Here is a 20,514-nt window from a genome sequence, read left to right as displayed (position 1 = left end):
CATTCTCTGTTTAATATCATTTTACCTCGCTGGGCATGGCCCTTGGAACTCAATAAGATTAACAGGGAGAGGAACACATGGGCTCCTACAAGTGTCGGCCATGGTGCCTCAGCTTGTTGTTATGGCAGGGAACAAGGCTGAAGGTCTGAAGTCCAAGGAGATTAGATGGCTGGAAAAAAAAAATTGTTGCATGACTAATCATTGGAAAACATCCATGAAGAACAAAGTCCATCCTCTCAAAATATTTGTAGTAGCTGATGTGACAAATCACTGAAGACGTCTGTGGCACTCAAGAGATGACCCAGCACTCACCTATGAAAGATTTTAGCCAGAAAGGGGTGTCGGAAAGTCTGTGGGCAGTTTGTCCCCATGGGGTCTCCACCTTTTTTTCCCCGCCTTCTGATACAGATATTCCCATCCTGTGTCAAAAGGCAGACCTGCTCCTCTGCCGCTGGATAAATGAGAGGCGGCCTGGGGAGGGACCCGCCTCCTCTAGCGTCTACGATATTTAGTCGGTGCTGAAGCTGCTTGCTCATTTATTTATTTATTTATTTATTTATTTATTTATTTGTTTATTTATTTATTTAAAAACTTTTATATACCGGTATTAGTATGCATACATCATACCGGTTTACAATGTAACTTTAAAGGTAGAAATTACAATGAACAGGGAGGGCGAACAAGGAGGAGTATACAAAGAGCAGGAGGTGGAGGAATTAAAGCAATAAATAAAAACTGCAACGGACTATTTACAGGAATATACAAGGCGTAGGCAAGATACTTGCAGAAGTCGGTGTACTTAATCAGGGTAGGCTTGTCGGAAGAGCCATGTTTTAAGTTTTTTTCTGAACTTGGCGTAACATGGCTCTAGCCTGAGAGTGGTAGGGAGGGTGTTCCATTGTTTAGGGGCTGCAATGGATAGTGCACGGTCCCTAGTAGAGGAGAGGTGGGCTTTTTTCAAAGGGGGAATGGAGAGGGTGCCTTTGTTGACAGTGCGAGTGGGTCGTTCAGTGCGTATAGGACGAAAGGGTTCATCCAACCAATTGGAATTGTGCGAGTGGATGGACTTGTGCACTATGGTTAGAATTTTGAAGAGAATTCGGGATGCGATAGGGAGCCAGTGGAGTTCTTTGAGTATTGGGGTAATGTGATCAGCTTTCCTTGAGTTGGTGATGACCCTGGCGATGGCATTCTGGAGCATTTGTAAGGGCTTGGTGGTGGAGGAGGGTAGGCCAAGGAAGAGGGCATTACAGTAGTCCAGCTTTGAGGAAAGGGTGGCTTGGACGACGGTGCGGAAGTCATGATAGTGGAGGAGGGGTCTGAGTTTCTTCAGGATGTGAAGCTTGAAGAAACCTTCTTTGAGGATGGAGTTGATCTGTTTTTTGAGATTGAGTTGTTGATCTATGATAACCCCAAGGTCTCTTACTGTGGGTTGGGGTGTTATGACGTTGAAAGCTGGATCGTTGGAGATCGGTGGTTTGGGAGGGAGGTGAGGAGAGATAAGGAGCAGCTCTGTTTTTGGAGGAGTTTAGAGCGAGGTGGATGTTGGTGAGGAAGTCATTGATGTTGGCAAGACATGTGTTCCAGAAGGCAAGGGCATCTGAGAGAGAGTTGTGAATGGGAATGACGATTTGAACGTCATCTGCATAGAGGTAGAATTTGAGGCCGAGGTCTGTGAGGAGCTGACATAGAGGTGTGAGATAAATGTTGAAAAGGGTGGAGGAGAGGGAGGAGCCTTGTGGGACACCTTGAGACAAGGGATAGAGTGTGGAGTTGGCGTTTCCTATCTTGACGGAGAACTTTCTGTTAGATAAGTAGGATTTAAACCATAGTAGGGCTAGGCCTGAGATGCCTATTTCGGATAGCCGGTTGATGAGGGGTTTTAAGCGGGGTTTGTTTGTTTTCAGCGATTTTTGCAGCCTGTGGCCCATACAGGAGCCCGTGATCAGCGCCCGTGTGCCTTGCCTGGGTCTAGGTGTTGGCCGCAGCCCCTTCCTTCCCTCACGATTTCTCTCGGGCCCTGCCGCGGGCCGCCGGGAGCTTTCGGTGGGCGCCACGCGTGCCTTGGGTGCCTTTTCCCGGCTTTGGCGGCGGCCTGCCAGGGCCGGAAGTCCTGCGCGCGCCGGGCACTCGGGTTTCGCTTTCAAGCTTTTCGCTCCTTAGTTCCTGCGTCAGGCTGACTTCTCGCAGTCGTTCCGAAACGTCCCCATGGGAGGGGACTGATGTTTGCGGCAGCAAAGACCTGCTACGGATTGGGATTCAGGAACCGTTAGTGGCGTCTTGCCAAAGTTACCCATAAAGTAGTAAAAGGGGGGAAAAAACCCCCATTCATAGTACGAAAGAGAAATAACAAGGTTCTGGTGCTGTTCAGTGTTGTCTCGGGTCATGTGTGCCGGAGTCATTGCTGTAGGGCTGCTAGATGCACGTTGCTAGCCGGCTCACAGGATGCAAGAGATTTTGCTGGTCTAAAACTGATTCAGCAGAGTAGCTCAACGCTGTGGCTTCGGTTTGAGTAGCTTTGCTGCTGCACCAGGGGGGGCAGGAGATTCCAGCAGAGGCATCGGAGTGTAAACTGTGGAATGAAGAAGGCGCAGGCTGTCTCCGATTATTCACCATCCAGTCTGAAAACCCCTACTGGAGGAGAGCAAAGTCAAGCCCACTGCCACGAGAAGACTTTTAGTGACTTTCTTGATGATCTCGGCCCGTCGTGCTTGCACACAACATAGAAATGCAAAGAGGAGGAAGAAATGTGTTCTCTTGAAGCAATGGCATCTCCTATTTCTACAACAGACAGCTATGCAGGACATATAAGCGTTAATCACGCATATTCCTATAATTGACAACTGGACTCTACAAGTTTCGCTCTTAGGGGCTGATGTAATATAGTGCGCTCAGCCTAGCGCAGAGCTTGAGCAGCGGTTGGACACGCTAGAATAACTTCCAGTGCAGTAATTGGATTAACACGTCCAAACAAGCGCATAGCTAAGAGCGCTCATCAGATGTAAATGTCACGTAGAGGCTATTAACTACCCCGATATAAAAAACCATCGTGCCCCCAATGGGCACATTTTAACACAGAAAGTTCTACGCCTGCTCAGAAGCAGGCATAAAGTCTTGCCACGCATCAAGGGTTCAATTTAAAAAGAAAAGAAACTGCTTTTCTGTGGTTCCTCCTACTTAGTATGGTCACGATATTACAGTAATTAATAAGCAATAGTAGCTTGTGATTTACCTAATGTTTGGGTACTTGCCAGGTGCTTGTGACTTGGATTGGCCACTGTTGGAAACAGGATACTGGGCTTGATGGACCCTTGGTCTGACCCAGTGTGGCATATTTTATGCTCTTATGCAGGAGAAACCGCAGAAAGCAGGATATGCAAAATTAAAAAGGCTTGCCTGAAAAAAAAAATCTGGGCATGCAATATACACGCTCCAGGCTGTGAATATTGTGTGTGTATATTGTGCCGGTCAATTAGCTGCAGGATAAACAGACGCTCGTATAGAGCATCTGTTTTCCTAACCCGCACACAGCTACATCTCTTGGGCACTCGATGCCAAGGATGTGCTAGGCCCGCACAATTTCCCCTAGCGCATGGTTTTTTTTAATACGGCAGTTCATTAGCATATTTCATCACGCTCCCAAGAGAGGTGGATGGGCGCGTGTTAGAAAACAGAGCGCCTTTTTTTTATTATTATTTATTTATCACTTTTCTAATACAACTGTATCATAAAATATAAAGGAAACATGTTACAATACATTAGTAAGAAACAAAGTTATATTCACTTTAGCAAATTCATGAAAATTAAATTTCTAATGTAGTAACCAATTCTCATTTTAATATAGACTTAGGAGACAACTTTCGAGGACAATATAGGAAACAAAAATTGATTAATACGGTTTAACCTGAAAAAAAAAAAAGAGCTGATAATCTCCTCTATTCCCCTGAAATTACGGTATTCCCCGAGGGGCATGGGAATCTAAATAAAGCCTTAATTACTCTGGGGAAAAAAAAATAAATGTATCCGCTTCTTTTTTTATGATACACTTGCAAGGGTATCGAAGCAAAAAGATAGCCCCCAGAGATATCACTTCCTGCCTCATATTTAGGAAACCCTTGCGTCTTTCCTGGGTTATCTTTGAGATATCCGGAAACATACGAACTTTACTGCCATGAAACAGTGTATTTAAATTTTTAAAGTATGATATCATTAGCCTACTGATATCTTGTTCTAATATCAAGGAAACTAAAAGTGTAGAAAAGTCAGTGATCTCTATGGCAGAAGATTCGAGAAAATGAGTCAGATTTTGAAGATCCATTAGGGGGGGGGGGTACTGCCTGTTCATTTGAACGATTTTGCCCTAAAAGGAAATAAACCTTGTTTATTGGCGGAAATTGAGCTTCAGGTAAAAGAAGAACTTCAGCAAAGTATCTTTTTAAAGTGGTAATAGGCATTTCCCCCATAACTCTGGGAAAATTGATTAATCTTAAGTTTAGACGGCAGTTCCAGTTCTCCAGCAATTCAAGCCTTCTAGAAAGAGCAGCTCTATCTCATATAGTAGCCAGGTTTAATTCTTTAAGTTGTGATATTTCCATTTCTACTTTTCCCACAGTTGTTTGAAGCTGAGTCAAGGTACAAAGTTTTACTTGGTTTTATATTCATGCAGTTATGATGTTATATTGTAAAGCTATATGCTGAATTAATGTTTGAATGTAAACCGAGGTGATGTTTCTTATGGACCCCGGTATATAAAAATCCATAAATAAATAAATAAATAAATAAATAAATAATGAGGTGAAAGCACTCGTGGCCCTTCAGAGGGGCTCGCAGGGTTATGTATCGGGCTATCTGAAGTTCAGTCACTTACTGCCAGAAGGCAGGTTTCCGTTTCTAGTATTCTGAGCACCAAATGCATGCTAAAAATCTGTATATTTAAGAATAACAGGGATGCGTCTGAGCCACAAAGTAAAAAGACTGGTCATAAAGTAATCATAAGAAAAGCCAAAAAGAACATTGCTGCAGCATTTATTACTGGTAAAGTCATGACATGACAAGCAAATAGCAAAAAAAGAGTGAAATAGCAGAGTCATCCCTCTGGAGAATCCCTCTACTCAGAAGCTTTGTGAGCCTGCAGTCTGAACGAGAGCTCAGCCTCCCACGTAAGTTTCTTTATTTACAATTTCCCCCCCGAAGCAGCAGAATACGAAACCGGCTCTTGTCGGAGTTTTATTTGCAATCGGCCGGCTGTTGGGGTGGGCCAGCCGGGCAGTCACCTGGAGTGGTGTCAGCTGAGGGGCGCCCTGAGCAGCGCGGGACCAGAGGAGGAGAGACCCAGCGTGGCCGTGGCGGATCCTGTCCCACCGCTGCCCGCGGCAGATTCCTCCCCGCCCAGGCCGAAGACGGGTCCGGCCCAGCCTCGTCCACAGGCTGGAATCACGTGGCCGAGACGGGTCCCCACCCCGCCGTGGCTGAAAGGACTAGGTGGGTGCCATCAGAAAGGGGGGGGGGGGGCGCTTTTCACCCAGGGCACCAATTGCCCTCAAGCCGGCCCCGTTTGCAATTAAACAAAAAATACATTAAGTTCACTTAGAGAATAGCCACTGCCATTAGCAATGGTTACATGGAATAGACTTAGGTTTTGGGTACTTGCCAGGTTCTTATGGCCTGGGTTGGCCACTGTTGGAAACAGGATGCTGGGCTTGATGGACCCTTGGTCTGACCCAGTATGGCATTTTCTTATGTTCTTACATTGAAAAAGAGCATACGATTTTGAAACAAGACTAGTATAAGGTGGATTATGAAGAAGACCGAGGGTTTTGGATGTGTTATACTGGGTTGCTGAGACCTTGCCATATCTCCACTACATCCGTTTACAGCTCTGTAATTAACACCTGCCCGCCCAGGTGCACGGCCTTGTCGTCTGCATCTTTCTTTTGCTATAGGACGTGACATGCACCAGGGGGCGCTCTTGCTTTGCATTCCTTGAGCACTGGAAAAACCTGAAACGAAACTCTGAGCGCGGTTCACGGGAAAGGGGAACAGGGCAAGGTCTTCAGGAAGTCAGGCCCTTGTTAACGAGTAGAATTTCCCTGTGCTGGGGAACGAGGCGCCTGCTGACATTTCCGAAAGACAGGGGAGCAGACGGTTCCAGGCTGCAAGAAAGTGGGCTGAGCCGGTCCTGGCTTTGGGGCCCCCATGGACCTGCAGCTTCGGTTTCTGTAAGACGAGCAAGAGAAAGGCCAGAGCTGCCATGGGGTTAAAACCAGGGCTGTCTCAGACGGTCCCTCAGGGCTTGAAGCTATTTGGTAACTTAGAGGAGGACTGCAGACTCGGCCTGTAAAGAATATCATTGCAGGCGAACAGAGGTGGCTTACCCTGGTTTACAATTCAGTTTGCTTTACTGAGGACCTGAGTCTGGCACTCGCGCCCGTCTGCTGCACCCCAGGCTGGTTGCTGCCATGCAGGGTTGCCAGGTTTTCATGAAAGAACAAGCACTTTTTTCCAAAAAAAAAGCCCAAAACAGGTGAAATTGAAACACCAATGTCTGTGAGTCGCATAGACGACAAAGGAGCTTAGCCTTTTGCATGTTTCTCTGTTCTAGCAGGTTGCAGGAGGTCTGCATGATGTGCACGAATGTCACACTTACAACATTTGCACGTAGCCTTACTCTCATTGCTGAAAACAGGCTGAATCCATGCTTTTAGTTCATGTTCCTCTTCCCATGCTTTGCACTACCTTTTACCGTATTTAGCCCAGTTCTTTACTGTAGCCATAGTAGATCTAAACCATTTAGTAGTGTAGCAGCCAAGGATGTAAACAGTAGGTATGGACAGGCTTTCTTACAGAGGTGATCTTCTGCAGGGAGAAGAAATGAAAGAGAGAAAAAAAAAAGCAAATTAGATGAAAGCAAAAGTGGTGTAGAACAAATAAAAAAAATAGCATTACAAGTTTCCATGTCACATGTTTTACCTGTAGTTAGCAGGTATGGACAAGCTTTCTTTTTTTTGTCTGCTGCAGGGAAAAGAAATGAGAAAAATAAATAGATGAAATCAAGTGGAGTAGAACAAATTAAAAAACACCAGCCCCTCACAATCATTCCCTCCTCTGAGCACATCCCTGGCCCCCCCACACACTCATTCCCCTCTCCTCACCCCGTCTTCAATTCCCTCATGCTCATTCCCCCCTCCGAGCACATCTGTGGCCCCCATATTCTCATTCCCCCCTCCCAACATACTAATTCCTCCCCTCCTGATACCTGGCTGTAGCTGCACAGTCAGAAGATTCCTTCTCTGTTGCTTGCTGCAATGCCCTGCTGCTGGCCTTCCAGCAGCACGAGCCTCGCACGTGCTGCCCACGTGCGAGGCTCGTGCATGCCGTGCTGGTGCTGGGTCTGCCCACAAATGTGTCCTGTGAAGGTTTGCCGCTCTGATTGGCTTTACTGCTGCAGTAATTTAGGGTGCGCCTGCTATGGACAGGCTTCATCGCAGCAGCAGCCAATCACTGCAACATCAGAGCACAAGTCCCGCCCAACAAGCCCAAAAAAAAAAAATGCGACTGACAGGAAAAATAGCCCAATTAAAAGCAACCCGCGAATCAGGGAAAAAACCCCCTGCGAATGATTAGGAAAAGAAGCCCAATCTCGTGGTAAATAAGCGAGGTTGGCAACACTGCTGCCGTGGCAGCATTCAAAGCCAGCCCCCCCCCCCCCCCCCCCCCCCGGGGAAGGACGTCTCAGCCGTCATGCAGTGGCGACCCCTAGTGTTCAGTCTTAAGAGCTCATGTTAGCCCGGATCCAGAAGGAGCCTCGGCTTGTGGCCCCTGGCTGAGGACTGATGGCTGGGCCCAGAGGAGAGAGGGATATAAAAAAGGGGACCACTCCCCTTTCCCCACCCCCTCCTGGTGCTGCAGCCTAGTAGAGACCTGTTCTGTAATGTGGTCCTGCGATGGCGAGAGCTTGGGCTTCCGATGTGGCTGCAGGTGCAGGATCCCTACTGTGATGTAACACTTGGATGCAGTCACATTGGAAGCCGGGCTCCCAATATCGTGCTGTCCCATTAGTGGAGCTATATGCAGACTGTCCGTAGCTACCTGCTCATTAATTTTCAAAGGGAAAGCCCCCCTTCCCCCCATGGAGTTTCCCCTCAGGGGCGGTGCTTCCATTAGGCGAGCTAGGCAATCGTCTAGAGCAGCGGTTCTCGACCGGCGTGTCACGAAGCACCGGCAGGTGTGTCGCGCACCCGCTGCTCTTCCGCCCCCCCTCCCCCTCAGCGAGACGAACGCTGCTGCTGCCGTTCCTGCCTGGGCTATCAGCACATTCGAGCCCCGAGGGGAACGGCAGCAGTGTTTTGTGGAAGCCGGCAAGAGGAACGTGACCTTATCCTCTTCCCGCCCTTGTGGCCAGGAAGAGGAAGTGATGTCTACCGGGCACGCGGGAAGAAGAAAAGGCCATGCTTGCATGCTGCTGCCCCCCCCCCCCCGGCTCCGACCTCCCCTTCTCTCGCCAGCGCGACACCAGCAAGAACATATAAAATTAATAATAATCAAACTGCAAAAAAAAAGAGGCTGGGGCGGGAGAAAAGAATACAATAACAATCTCAGCTGATTGCTCTGTGCCACGATCGATTGCAGCACAAGCAAGCAGCTGAGTGCTGCCTTCTTAGCGCTGTGAGAACAGAGCTTCAGCAGCCCTTGCTGCTTCTGGTGAGTGCTATTGGCCTTCAAGGGAAAGGAGTAGGAGAGTTGCTGGAGAGGGTAAGTAAAGGTGGCTTTTCAAGTTTATCTTTCTTGTTTGATTGCCATTTTAATTATTAGGAATTATGTGATGTGTCTGCTATTAGAAATATTTTATTGGTGTTTGGAGAATTTGTAATAGTTTTGAAATTTTGTATTGATTGGATGTTCCATTTATTAGTTGTTTTGAAACATTTAGTATATTCTAGTTTTAGAATTATTTTATATTTCTTGGGGAATGCATAAATAGAAATGAAGAGACAAAAACTGAACTGGAAACAGCAAGAAGCCAAACTCTGTGGGGTAGATTTTTAAAAAGTGCGCCTTCGCGTACTTTTGTTGGCGCACCAGGCGCAAACAAAAGTACGCTGGATTTTAGTAGATACACGCGTAGCCGCTAAAATCCAGGATTGGCGTGCGCAAGGCTGCCGATTTTGTGCAGCCAGCGCGCGCCAAGCCGCGCAACCTGCCTCCATTCCCTCCAAGGCTGCTCCGAAATCGGAGCGGCCTCGGAGGGAACTCACTTTCACCCTCCCCTCACCTTCCCCTCCCTTTCTCTATTTAACCCACCCCCCCGGCCCTATCTAAACCCCCCCTACCTTTGTCGGGGGATTTACGCCTCCCGGAGGGAGAAGTAAATCCCCGCGCGCCAGCAGGCCGCTAGCGCACCAAGATGCAACCTGGGGGCGGTTCCGGAGGGCGTGGCCACGCCCCCGGACCGCCCCGGGCTGAAACCACGCCCCCGGGCCCGCCCCCGAAATGCTGCGTCCCGCCCCCGACACGCCCCCCTCGAAAAACCCCGGGACTTACGCGAGTCCCGGGGCTCTGCGCGCGCCGGCAGGCCTATGGAAAATAGGCGCGCAAGGCCCTGCTCGCGTAAATCCGCCCAGATTTACGCGAGCAGGGCTTTTAAAATCCGCCCCTTTATGCAGTAGGACAACGCAAAAACAGAAACATTAGCTTTATGGTCACTTTATTCTGTATTTGGTGAGGGTCTGTCTGTGTTCTGCGTGTGTGACCCAGCTAAGGGTGTTCTGCGAGCTTGTAGTTTCTTGGTAGGGATCTATAGCAGCTTGGCTTGTTCTGTTTTCCTAATAGGAGGTGTATTGGTGTTTAGGGCCTGGTGTAATTTTTGCAGTGCTGCCTTTTCATAGGTAGGGTTGTTACTGTATGAGTTCCATAATGCAGGTGTAACTTACAGGAGGAAATACATTTCTGTTTCTACTTCTCCAGTGTTGCATTGCATACAGAATTTGGCTTCTTGGGTTTTGTCCACACACTTCTTCTATTTCTAATTTGAGGTCACTTTTTTCTATATTTGGTGAGGGTCTGTGTTCAAATAAATCAAAATAAGATGTGTGACCGAGGTGAGGGATTCTGCTAGCATGTAGGCTCTGTGCGGAGATCTGTAGCAGTCTCACTTGTTCTGTGTTCCAATATGTACTTAGCAGCTTGGAATGAATTTTCAGCCAAAAGGCAGGCCAGCAAAATTAACCAGACAAATTTGTCCAGGTAAATTAATTTTGATATTCAGTCCAAACTATGGCCTAGATGCATCAAGCTGCGATGTTTTATCATGGGAGGGGTCCCACTATCGTGGGGGGTGTCGCTGCAATAGTGGGCCCCTCCCCCAGAAAAACATTGCAGCTGTATGGCGCGTTGTTTTGTCTAGCGGAAAAACACCATGGGGCAAAATAACACAGCAGCGGCCCAATCTCACAGGACCGTCATCGCCTTAAAGGGCCGATGCCTAAAAAAAGGTGCGCCAAAAAAACAAAGTTGAGTAGGGGGTCAAGGCTTGAGCCCTGTTCACCCCAGGGCCGCCACGCGAGATGACCCCAACACTCAAAAGTGTAAAATAATTCAAAGTCCTCATGTGATGATGGCCCTCCTCCAAGCTTCCCCCCCCCCCCCCAAACCTATCAAAAGTGAATAAAATCCTGCCCACCCCCTTCCCAAAGACATAAGGGCTGCCATATTTCTCCACCCCCACTCCAATGAAGAAACAGTTATTCAGGGCATAATGACCCCCCCCCCAATACCTCCCCCTCCCCATCCCAGAAAAGTACCAAAACTTCTTGTTTTTAATGCAAACCAACCTCACGGGATAGTACCAAGGTTATAGGCTGCTTGCATGCATTTTGACCTTCGCCTGCCAGTTTTGATGCTGTGTTGCTAGCCTGAGCATTATATATACCTCACCCTGTCCTGTGTGCATGAGAGGGGGGGCACCATTCCTTTCTCCTTGGTCAGTAGAGATAGCTGGGAGGGGATCGGAGAATTTACCACAGCTCCTTCTGTCCGGAAATCATGTTCAGAGACGTTTACAAGGCTGAGTTGGTTTCTGAACATCATGTTTGAAATATCAGTGTCTCTGCCTTGCAAGATACATGGTGCAGGGTTTTTTGGGTTGTTTTTTTTTTTTAAGGTAATCCAAGACCATCTTAAAACACTGAGACATACAAATATTTGATAATTTGAGAACTCTTAGGTCCCTATTCAACCTAATGAATTTTCCTTTGGACACAGAATTGAGGGTAAGAAGTCCTCCCTACGGTTTTTGCTGAGGGTGATCAGTGTCTGCTCCAGTATTTCCTCTCCTCGAACACGTCCCTTATCCTTTAGCCTTTGGCATTTTGATCAGAACTGGGACTGGTGAGGCACGGGGAATTAGACGCTTGACATTTTCTACTGCAGCACACCCGAAATTAGCCAAAGAACAGAGTCTTCTGGTATCTGTACAACTGCTGCATTATATATATATAAAAATAAAATCAATGGCAATTTCCATCTCAGCTCCAGAAGAAAATGATTGAGGAATGATTTTGGCGTAATTTAATTGTGTGCGGTAGTATTTGAACTGTATGATACGATCCACAGTCCATGGAAAGGTTGACTCTTTAAAAGCTACAGTGATGACTACTTTTTCAGCATTTTTTTAAATGTTGTTAATTAATTTTCCAATTGACCTGAAACAATCCCCAGCCCTTCCTCCCCCCTCTTTCAGCATCCTACAACGAATTTGTGTACCCTTAGAAACTCAACATGGCCCGGATGCATACAGATAGACACACAATGCACATGCAAGAAAGCACTCGCACACACAGACACTTACACATGCAATACACAAAAGTCCTGGACATATAGCTGAGTGTCCTTTCCCTTCCCCCACTGTTTCATGATGCGTTTTTAGCATCCTGGGTCATTTGCCACAAGACTGGAGGCTTGTAAGCCCAAGAGCCTTAATCACTGAGAAAACGTCTTTTGAAAGGAGGCTTGCAGGAACTCCTCTAGAAAGTATTTTTGGGAGAATGGCCTTCAACAATCATTTTCTTATAATTTGGAAATTTTAGGTTTCGGCGTCACAAACGTCCATAAAACTTCTGGATAATTGTCATTATGGCTCTGTGTTTGTCACTTGTCCTTTATTATCCTAGCATTCCTTAACTCTCCCTCCGGCCTCTGACTGACTCTCTTCTCAGCATCTGCCTGGCTGCCTCCCTCCCCGGACATCACCCTCCTCTGCTTTCCTCCTTCCCCAGCCTCTGACTTATTCCCTCCTCGGTGTCTGCCTGCCTCCATTCCCATCATCTGCCTGGCAGCCTCCCTGCCTCCCTGGACCTCTCCTTCTTCGGCCAGTGCCTCCTTTCCTCTTTTCCTCCCTCCCCATCCTCTGCCTTCTTTAGCCATCCTGAGGGAGAGAGCTCTCTCTGTGTCCCGGGGTACCCGTCTTTCCCTATGATTCTTACAAACAAAGAGAAGATCTGGGCCTAAAACAGTAATATTGGAACTCCTCAGGGACTTTGCATCGCTTCTGATAAATGTCCTTAAACTACATTTCTATGCAAATTATTAGGACCCAGTGCTCTAAGGCAAAGTAGAAGCTTCCATCCCTGCAAAAGTTCATGATCATGAGAAGAGCTGTATTTTGCTTCATGATCTCTCGCTGATTTCTAGACCACTCTTCCTGCTGTGTTGCAAACTCACTCACCATGAGAGCTGTTCCTCGGCGTTTTTTCCTTTGTGGTGAGTTATGCCACATTCTGCGCGGAAGCGCCGGGCAAGGGAGCGTGAAATATCTATACCCCCCCAAGCCGTTTCAATCACTGGACCGATGGACGCTCACCTGACCCGGAGAGGAGTGGAATCGGGTGGAGGAGGTTCGCGGCAAGGCCCTCGGGAGGAAGATGAAACCGGGACCTTGCTTGAACTGCAGACATCGTTGTTCCCGATAATGAGTATAGCCCCGCAGAATCCAGCAGAAGCAAGGCTGGCAGAGCGACTCCGGGAGGAAGAGCGAGGGACAGGAAGCGAGACCACCAATTTGGAGGCGGCCACGCCGGAGCCCTTACCCGGAAGAGATGGGATTCCGTCTGCGCTACCAGCCCTGCCGGGAGAGGCAACAAGCGACGGACAAGTTCACCAAAGGAGCACGGAGCCGTTGGTTTTGGTAAGACCTGAGCAACTTACCTTGGAAGAGATATGGCAAGCGGTTCAGACTTTGAAAATTTACAGCTGAAAATAAATCCTGTGTTTAGAAGTCCAAAAAGCTCTGGAACAGCATGTGGCTAAATTAGAAAAGAATATGGCTGAAAAACTTGAAAATATAGTGACTCTAGATCCAGGAAAATAATAATCTTCAGATGAATTTGGTTAAAGAAACTAAAGACCTAATGAATAAGGTGGAGAAGCTGGAAAATTTCCCTAAAGAACCATTGATATCTGCTAAGGATGCTATGAAAAAACATATGCTTCAAACCCTTATAATTTCAGAACAGGCTCTGCCAATAATATCTAAGGCATATTTTATAGCACCATTTAGAAAACACCCCTTAAACCGAGAGGGCCTTCACCAGCCTTCCCACCGATTGAATATGTCTGGAATATTAGAGTCAACGAATGAGGAATTGTTAGCGCCATCTACAGTGGTTGTTACTTTCCTTACAGAATCAGACAAAAAACGGATTATGAGACTCCATTTTCGCCACCGACAAGAACTGTTTATGGGATTTAAAATAAGCATATTTCCAGATGTGTCAAGAGGACCACAGATGAAGAGAAAATAATTTCTAAATCTTAAGAGTAGAGTGCTAGAATGAGGAGCATTTTACTTAACAAAATGTCCTTGTAAGTGAAGTATCAGGGGAACACTTTAGGTATTTTTTTTTCTCCTGAACAGGTATTGAATTTCTTGGCAAATAAAAAACCTGAAGTTGTAAGCTCTGCATAATTGGGAGACCGCCGTAAGAAAGCTGCTTGTATTATACGTAAAATAACGAGACTTCTCTGTGTAACGCTTTAGTTTGCCTTTTTCTTTTTGATTTTGGAAATTCTAATGAGGTTGGGAATAGCCCTCTCCCCCCCCTTCAATATGTGGACTTGGAAGGAGCAGATTTTGATTCAAATGTACATTTAAGGAAAAAATATCTTCATATATTGGTTATTGAAAAAATCCTCCTTTTCTGTAGATGCATTTTGACTATGAATGTATAATTGATAATTATAAAAATAAAATAAAATAAAAAAAACAAACCCCAAACTCACTCCCCAATGTTTGTGTTCTGCAGGGAACTCTCTGAACTTCCTGTTAACACAGGAGACGAAACGAACCCAGACTGGAAGTCACTCGAGCTAAACAATTCATGCAATATTGTGCAAGGTTCAGGGTTTTTTCTTCCTGCCCACTCCTTTATTTCTTTAAGAAGATGGAATGTCTGTGTCAGTTTGTGTCCTCCGCCAATTCTCAAGGGCTTCATCTAGCAGCAGACGCCTCCTTGAACTTCACAACCCCTGAAAAGAAGGTGGCCGGGGGGTTACCAGCTACTGACCATGCTCTGGCTGCATGCGTGCAGGGCCGAGTTCCAGAGGACGCCGCGATTTGAGACGCTAAGGGCTGGGCCTATACTGTTTGGGTTAGACGGGAGAAAGGATAGGGACAAGTGCTGGTTCTGATTCCTTTCCGGGGATCATCACCTTGTGGTGGCAGGGAGGCTTGCGTGACCCAATGAACCTGAAAGCGATGCCGCCTGGAGCTCATGCTCCTGGTAGGGTCGCTCATGGTTGTAAGGTCAAAGAAGAGGTGAGGGATTCCCGACATAAAAGAATCCATGAAGTCCTCAACAGCAAATTCAGTGGATGAAGGCTGTGGAGATGGAAGAAGACCACAATGGAGAAGCTGTCCTAGTTGTCATGGTCTGCCATGCTACTGAGGCACCAACCACCAAGATCACATGTGCCTGACTTTGCGTTGATGTCCACATCTTAAACCTGACACGCGAAGGCTTCCATCATGCCCAAACGTCCAATGGCAATGAAGAAGTGACAAGAGAGGGTAGGGCTGTGATACTTGGAAGCCCCCACCCAAAAATCTGCACGCTGGCCATTGGGCACCTGTGCTGGAACAGGGCTGTCCTTCGGTAGCTGCATTCACAACAGAAAAGCCTTCTTTGGTTTTGCTCACCCTGAATGAAGAGAGAACTAGAGAAGGTGCCCCAAATTAGCCTGTTCCATTTCTCCTGGTGGGGAATCTCAGAGAACTCACCATTTCTGTGGTCAAAACAAGAAAAAGCTAAATTTTAGAACTTGGAATACAAGTACACTCATTAACAATCTAACATATAGTAATATGGTAGAAAAAGAACAGATAGTCCTTCCAGTCTGCCCAGCAAGCTTCTTATGGCAGCAACTGCAGTTCCATGCAGGTTACCCTCATGTTTCTGTTAAAGGCAGTAACTGCCACTCCATGCAGGTTACCCCCATGTTTCTGTTAAAGGCAGTAACTGCCACTCCATTCAGGTTACCCCAATGTTTCTGTTAAAGGCAGTAACTGCCACTCCATTCAGGTTACCCCAATGTTTCTGTTAAAGGCAGTAACTGCCACTCCATTCAGGTTACCCCCATGTTTCTGTTAAAGGCAGTAACTGCCACTCCATTCAGGTTACCCCAATGTTTCTGTTAAAGGCAGTAACTGCCACTCCATTCAGGTTACCCCCATGTTTCTGTTAAGGGTAGTAACTGCCACTCCGTGCAGGTTACCCCCATGTTTCTGTTAAGGGTAGTAACTGCCTCTCTGTGCAGGTTACCCCCATGTTTCTGTTAAAGGTAGTAACTGCCACTCCGTGCAGGTTACCCCCATGTTTCTGTTAAGGGTAGTAACTGCCACTCCGTGCAGGTTACCCCCATGTTTCTGTTAAGGGTAGTAACTGCCTCTCCGTGCAGGTTACCCCCATGTTTCTGTTAAAGGTAGTAACTGCCACTCTGTGCAGGTTACCCCCATGTGTCTGTTAAGGGCAGAAACTGCTGTTAAGGGCAGTAACTGCTGCTCCGTGCAGGTTACCCCCATGTGTTCTATTAAGGATAGTTACTGCCACTCTGTACAGGTTACTCCCATGTTTCTGTTAAGGGCAGTAACTGCTGCTCTGTGCAGGTTACCCCCATGTTTCTGTTAAGGGATAGTAATATTTTCAAGCAAAATGTAATCCAAGAAAGGTTTAAAAAAAAAATGCTCCTGCCCACACTGCCTCTCCATTTTACCTCTTCTTTCTGCTGTTTGTTTATTTCTTTGATTTATATTCCACACTTCAAAGCGGGATCTCTCGTGTGTTGTTCTTGCATTTTAAGTCCATCTCTCGGGAGCTGGACAGGGAGGCCGTATCTGCTGTAGTCACCTGACCCTGCTCCAGCTACAGAATCGGCATGGAAGTGCCACACCGGATGCAAAACCCAGAGCAGCCCTGTCAGGAAGGGTAGGACCTGTTCCTCCCGTGGCTGGGACTTAGTTATTATTAGTGATTTGTCCTGCCCAACTTGTCAACCTTCGAGCCAGGCTCGGTACAGAAAAGTCTGCATTCTCCAGAGGCGCATTGTACAGGTGTCTCCCCTTTGCTGGGACTGGTAAGTAACTTGTGGTTTCTCTCTGTTTTCCAGACTGGGTTGTTGAAAGCCTTAGAGGCTTTGCCACTTAATGCACTGACTTGTTTATGGAGAGTTGACTTTATTTTTTTTTATTAGAGGGATGTTTCTGGCAGTGGGGATATGTGTGATTGCCAGAGTGTGGGGGCAGCAGCTAGGGCTAGAGCATCAGCTCCGGTTTCTAGCAGTGTTGATGTGGTGACAACACCAGCAGTGCCTAGGGGTGGTCATAACTTAAATCCCTCATTTATTGCGACAACATATCTTTGAAAATAAAGATCTTCAGAAGTCGTATGAAGATCCACTAAGCCTGATGGATACCCTCCTCAATTTGAGGGACTGCCACCACTATGCCAGTTCTAAATGAGCTGGAAAACCAAAGGAGAAGGTGGAAAAACACAACAGTTCCATTGGGAAAGGGCTCTCATCAGACTAATGGCCCTTATGTTTAACTTTTTTTTTATTACTTGACAAGTTGCAAACAGTGATTTTAACAGCATATAATTATAGGTCAACACAAAGTTTTCCTTTATCCTCAGCAACACAGGTAAACCCCCAAATAGACTAAAAGTGGAGCGAAAACTCAGAGAATGAAACAGGTGTTGGAAAGCAGCCAGGCAGGCATAAACATCCTAGAGTGAAAGTAACTCCAGCCTTAGACAAGAGCTGCCTGCTTCTGTAAATCTGCAGACAGAGATGCAACGAAAAATCTCCAGATATGATAAAAAGTAACAGAGGGTCGTCGGAGCGCTTTCAAACTTCATACATACCAATTCCTATTAATGAAAATGCTTTTTTTTTGGCCATCATGAGCACTTTAGCCAGAAACAACTTGTGAAATCTATCAACAAAAACAGACTCATCCAGCTAGCCCAAAATATATAAAGCTAGAGACAGTAAGCCCTCAGGAGGAAGTGTAGTATATCCTTCCAGAATAAGAGAATTTCAGAACTATCCCATAGGCAATGTAGGTACAGCCCCTTTAAATACGGCACACATCAAGCATTCATCCGACACTTAGGGACCTAAAAAGCTGAAAAAGAGAGAGAAAAAAAAATCATTTGTGTAGGATGTGTAATTGTAATTCTTGCAAGTACCACATTTTCTGTAATCTTATACACAAATTGCATTGGGAAATTGCATGTTCATCTAACCCTAACATTTAAATCCTTCCACTAATGGCCATTAACTTCGTCTACAGCTGTAATTATGATCCCCCAAGCCAAAAAGAGACTTTAGCAGTCGTGTGGTGAAAGAGCCTGTCACGTCATTACATATATTAACTTCTCCACAATTCTCCGCTTCTCACTACAGCTACTATCTGCATTGTAGAATAAGGAATGAGATATCTGTAACAATTTTACAAAGCTGACTGCAAATTATAGCCTATTTTCTTAAAATAATCTCCATCTGGAACTGAGAGCATTACCCTGGAAGGAGCACGCTAAGCCTGCTTTAAGTTAAGGGGCTGAGGCATTTGAAATATATTGGGGAAGGTATTCAAAAACCTGTTTTGACGGATCACTCGGAACTTATCCATCTAAATGGCAAAGGTGGCATATTCAGCCTCTTATCCATCCAAATTACAACCGCGCAAGTAGTTCACCGGCTATAATTTAGCTGGATAGAAAGGGGGCGTTTTGGGGGCATGCCAGGGAGGGGTTGAGCTATGGGGCTAACCTAGCCGAATATCGGGTATATCAGGCTGGGTTAGCCAGAGAACCTTAGACCTGCTTCAGAGCAGGTCTAAAGTTAGCCGGTTTTGTGCGGCCGGATACCCTGCTATTTAACTGGATTATCTTCAAAAGATGTCCAGTTAAGTGGCATGGCTAATGGGGAATCCCCTCCCCGCAATCCTAAAGGTCCCAACCAGCCCTACACTTGCAGGGCTGAGCCTGCCGCCTGCTCCCCAGAATTCCCCATATTGACTGGCTCACCAAAAACAGAAGGCTGTGTCTCGCTCCTTGGCCTGAGTTATTTTTTTTTATCCCCCAAAACAGTCAACCTCCCGGGGCCTTCCATCTTTGCGTTACCGTCTCTCTCTCTCTCTTTTTCTTCAGCCTGGTTTGTGGTGGCCTCCTACCACCACCCGGGCCCGACGCTCCTGCTGTAACTAAGCAGTTACGCTAAAAGCGTAGGCTTCCACCGAATGCAAATAACTGCTTAAGCTACGCCAGAAGCGTCGGGCACCGCAATCCGGGCTGAAGAAAAAGAGAGAGAGGCGGTAACGCAAGGGTGGGAGGCTTAGAGTTGGGGTGAGGGGAAAGGGGGGAGCCCCCAGAGGTTGACTGTTTTGTGGGAAAAAATAGCTCAGGCCAAGGAGCGAGGGGTTGCGGGGGGAGAGGGGGGAGAAGGAAAGACTGTCACCAACCCCGGCCTTTATTTTCGGTGTACCAGCCGATATAGGGCATTTTGGGGAGCAGGTGGCAGGCTCAGGCCTGCAAGGAACAGAGTTGGTTGGGGCTTTAGGCTCGCAATCTTGTTTTTTTTTATTAACCTGCCAGCACTTAATCGGCTATAGTCATTTGAATATAGCCAGTTAAGTCTCATGCTATTTGGCTAAGATTAGCTTTAAACATAACCGGACATTCAAAAGAATGTCCGGTTATGTTTACCATTATCCGGCTAATGTTAGCCGATAACTTAAATCAGGGATATTCAGTAGGACGTTTATTCCGTTGAATATCCAGGACAAGTTATCTGCCTAACTGTAGCCTGATATCTTGTCCACTAAATGTCCTACTGAATATGGACCGGTTTCTGTTTTGGAAGATGTCTCTGCCATTATCCATTTGTAAAATGTGTCTGAAATGACCTAAAGAACTGAAAAACCCGCTTTCCCCAAGTTTCTTAATCGTTTCCTTGTCCTTCCTTCCTAGGTATCATTGGTAGTCAATGTGGCAAGTGAATGTGGATTTACAGACAGCCACTACAAGTCCCTACAGCAGCTGCAGAGAGACCTGGGTCCTTATCACTTCAATGTGCTGGCCTTCCCGTGTAACCAGTTTGGGGCAGCAGGAACCAGGCAGCAACAGAGAGATTGAAAGCTTTGCCAGGAAAAACTTCGGCGTTTCATTTCCCATGTTTAGCAAAGTAGCCGTTACTGGATTTGGTGCCAATGCCGCCTTCAAGTACTTAATTGGTGAGTGATGGCTGATCTGAGAATGCAAAATCTGACCTGGAGTTGGTCTTGCTGAAAGCGGACGCTCTTTGAGGTTTAGAAGGGTCTTTCCATAGAGAGAAGACGTGAAAACAATTTCACACCAAAAGTGAAAGGCTGGAAAATTGGAGTTTTCATCCCTTCCAAATTATGTCCGAAAAATGCTGCATTTCATTTATTTATTTAATGTTCTTAATAACTGCCAACCCCAGTCTTCAATTACAAAATTCCCAAAGTGATGAACAAAATCCCAGAAATAATAATGCACTCAATAAACCTCACGTAAAACACACAACATTAAAAACAGACCAGGGACCAACATAAACCATCAAACTTGTGACCCCACTCCAGCAGTCTATCACCCACAGCCCCAATAAATCCCATCGTTTCCTTAATCATCACCATAAGACACCAGAGCCCAGCATCCACTACTCCAAGCTCCCTCCCCCCACCCCCATTTCCTCTCTCCCCAAGAGATATTCACCAGGATCCAGAAACCAAGTCCCGATCTTACTCCACATCTTAAAATACCCCTCATATTGCAACAGTACCAACCATTGTATCAAGAATTATTTATTTTACTTTTTTTACAGTTTTTGTATCTTGCTAAATTTAAAATCCAAAGCGGCTTACATGAAAAACATTCATAGTAAGTGCATACATAAAACTTGCTAAGACATATAAAACAGTAATCCAGTGATAAAATATGATAA

At 46.3% G+C, this 20,514-nt stretch overlaps 1 protein-coding gene across 1 annotated transcript in view; it reads left to right on the top strand.

Annotated features, from left to right (window-relative positions):
* GPX7 (glutathione peroxidase 7) overlaps nt 1–19,806 on the top strand; it is a 31,231-nt gene extending 11,425 nt beyond the window's left edge. Inside the window, 2 exon segments of the mRNA XM_029618354.1 lie at nt 19,521–19,649; nt 19,651–19,806. Of these exon segments, the coding sequence (XP_029474214.1) occupies nt 19,521–19,649; nt 19,651–19,791 (270 nt within the window). The 3' untranslated portion in view covers nt 19,792–19,806.
* Nucleotides 19,807–20,514: the final 708 nt, after the last annotated feature.

The sequence above is a fragment of the Rhinatrema bivittatum genome, chromosome 10, assembly GCF_901001135.1.
Source record: "Rhinatrema bivittatum chromosome 10, aRhiBiv1.1, whole genome shotgun sequence".
In the NCBI taxonomy this organism is placed as follows: Eukaryota; Metazoa; Chordata; class Amphibia; order Gymnophiona; family Rhinatrematidae; genus Rhinatrema; species Rhinatrema bivittatum.
The sequence above is the reverse complement of the archived record's forward strand: the minus strand, read 5'-3'. Positions and strand labels throughout refer to the sequence as shown.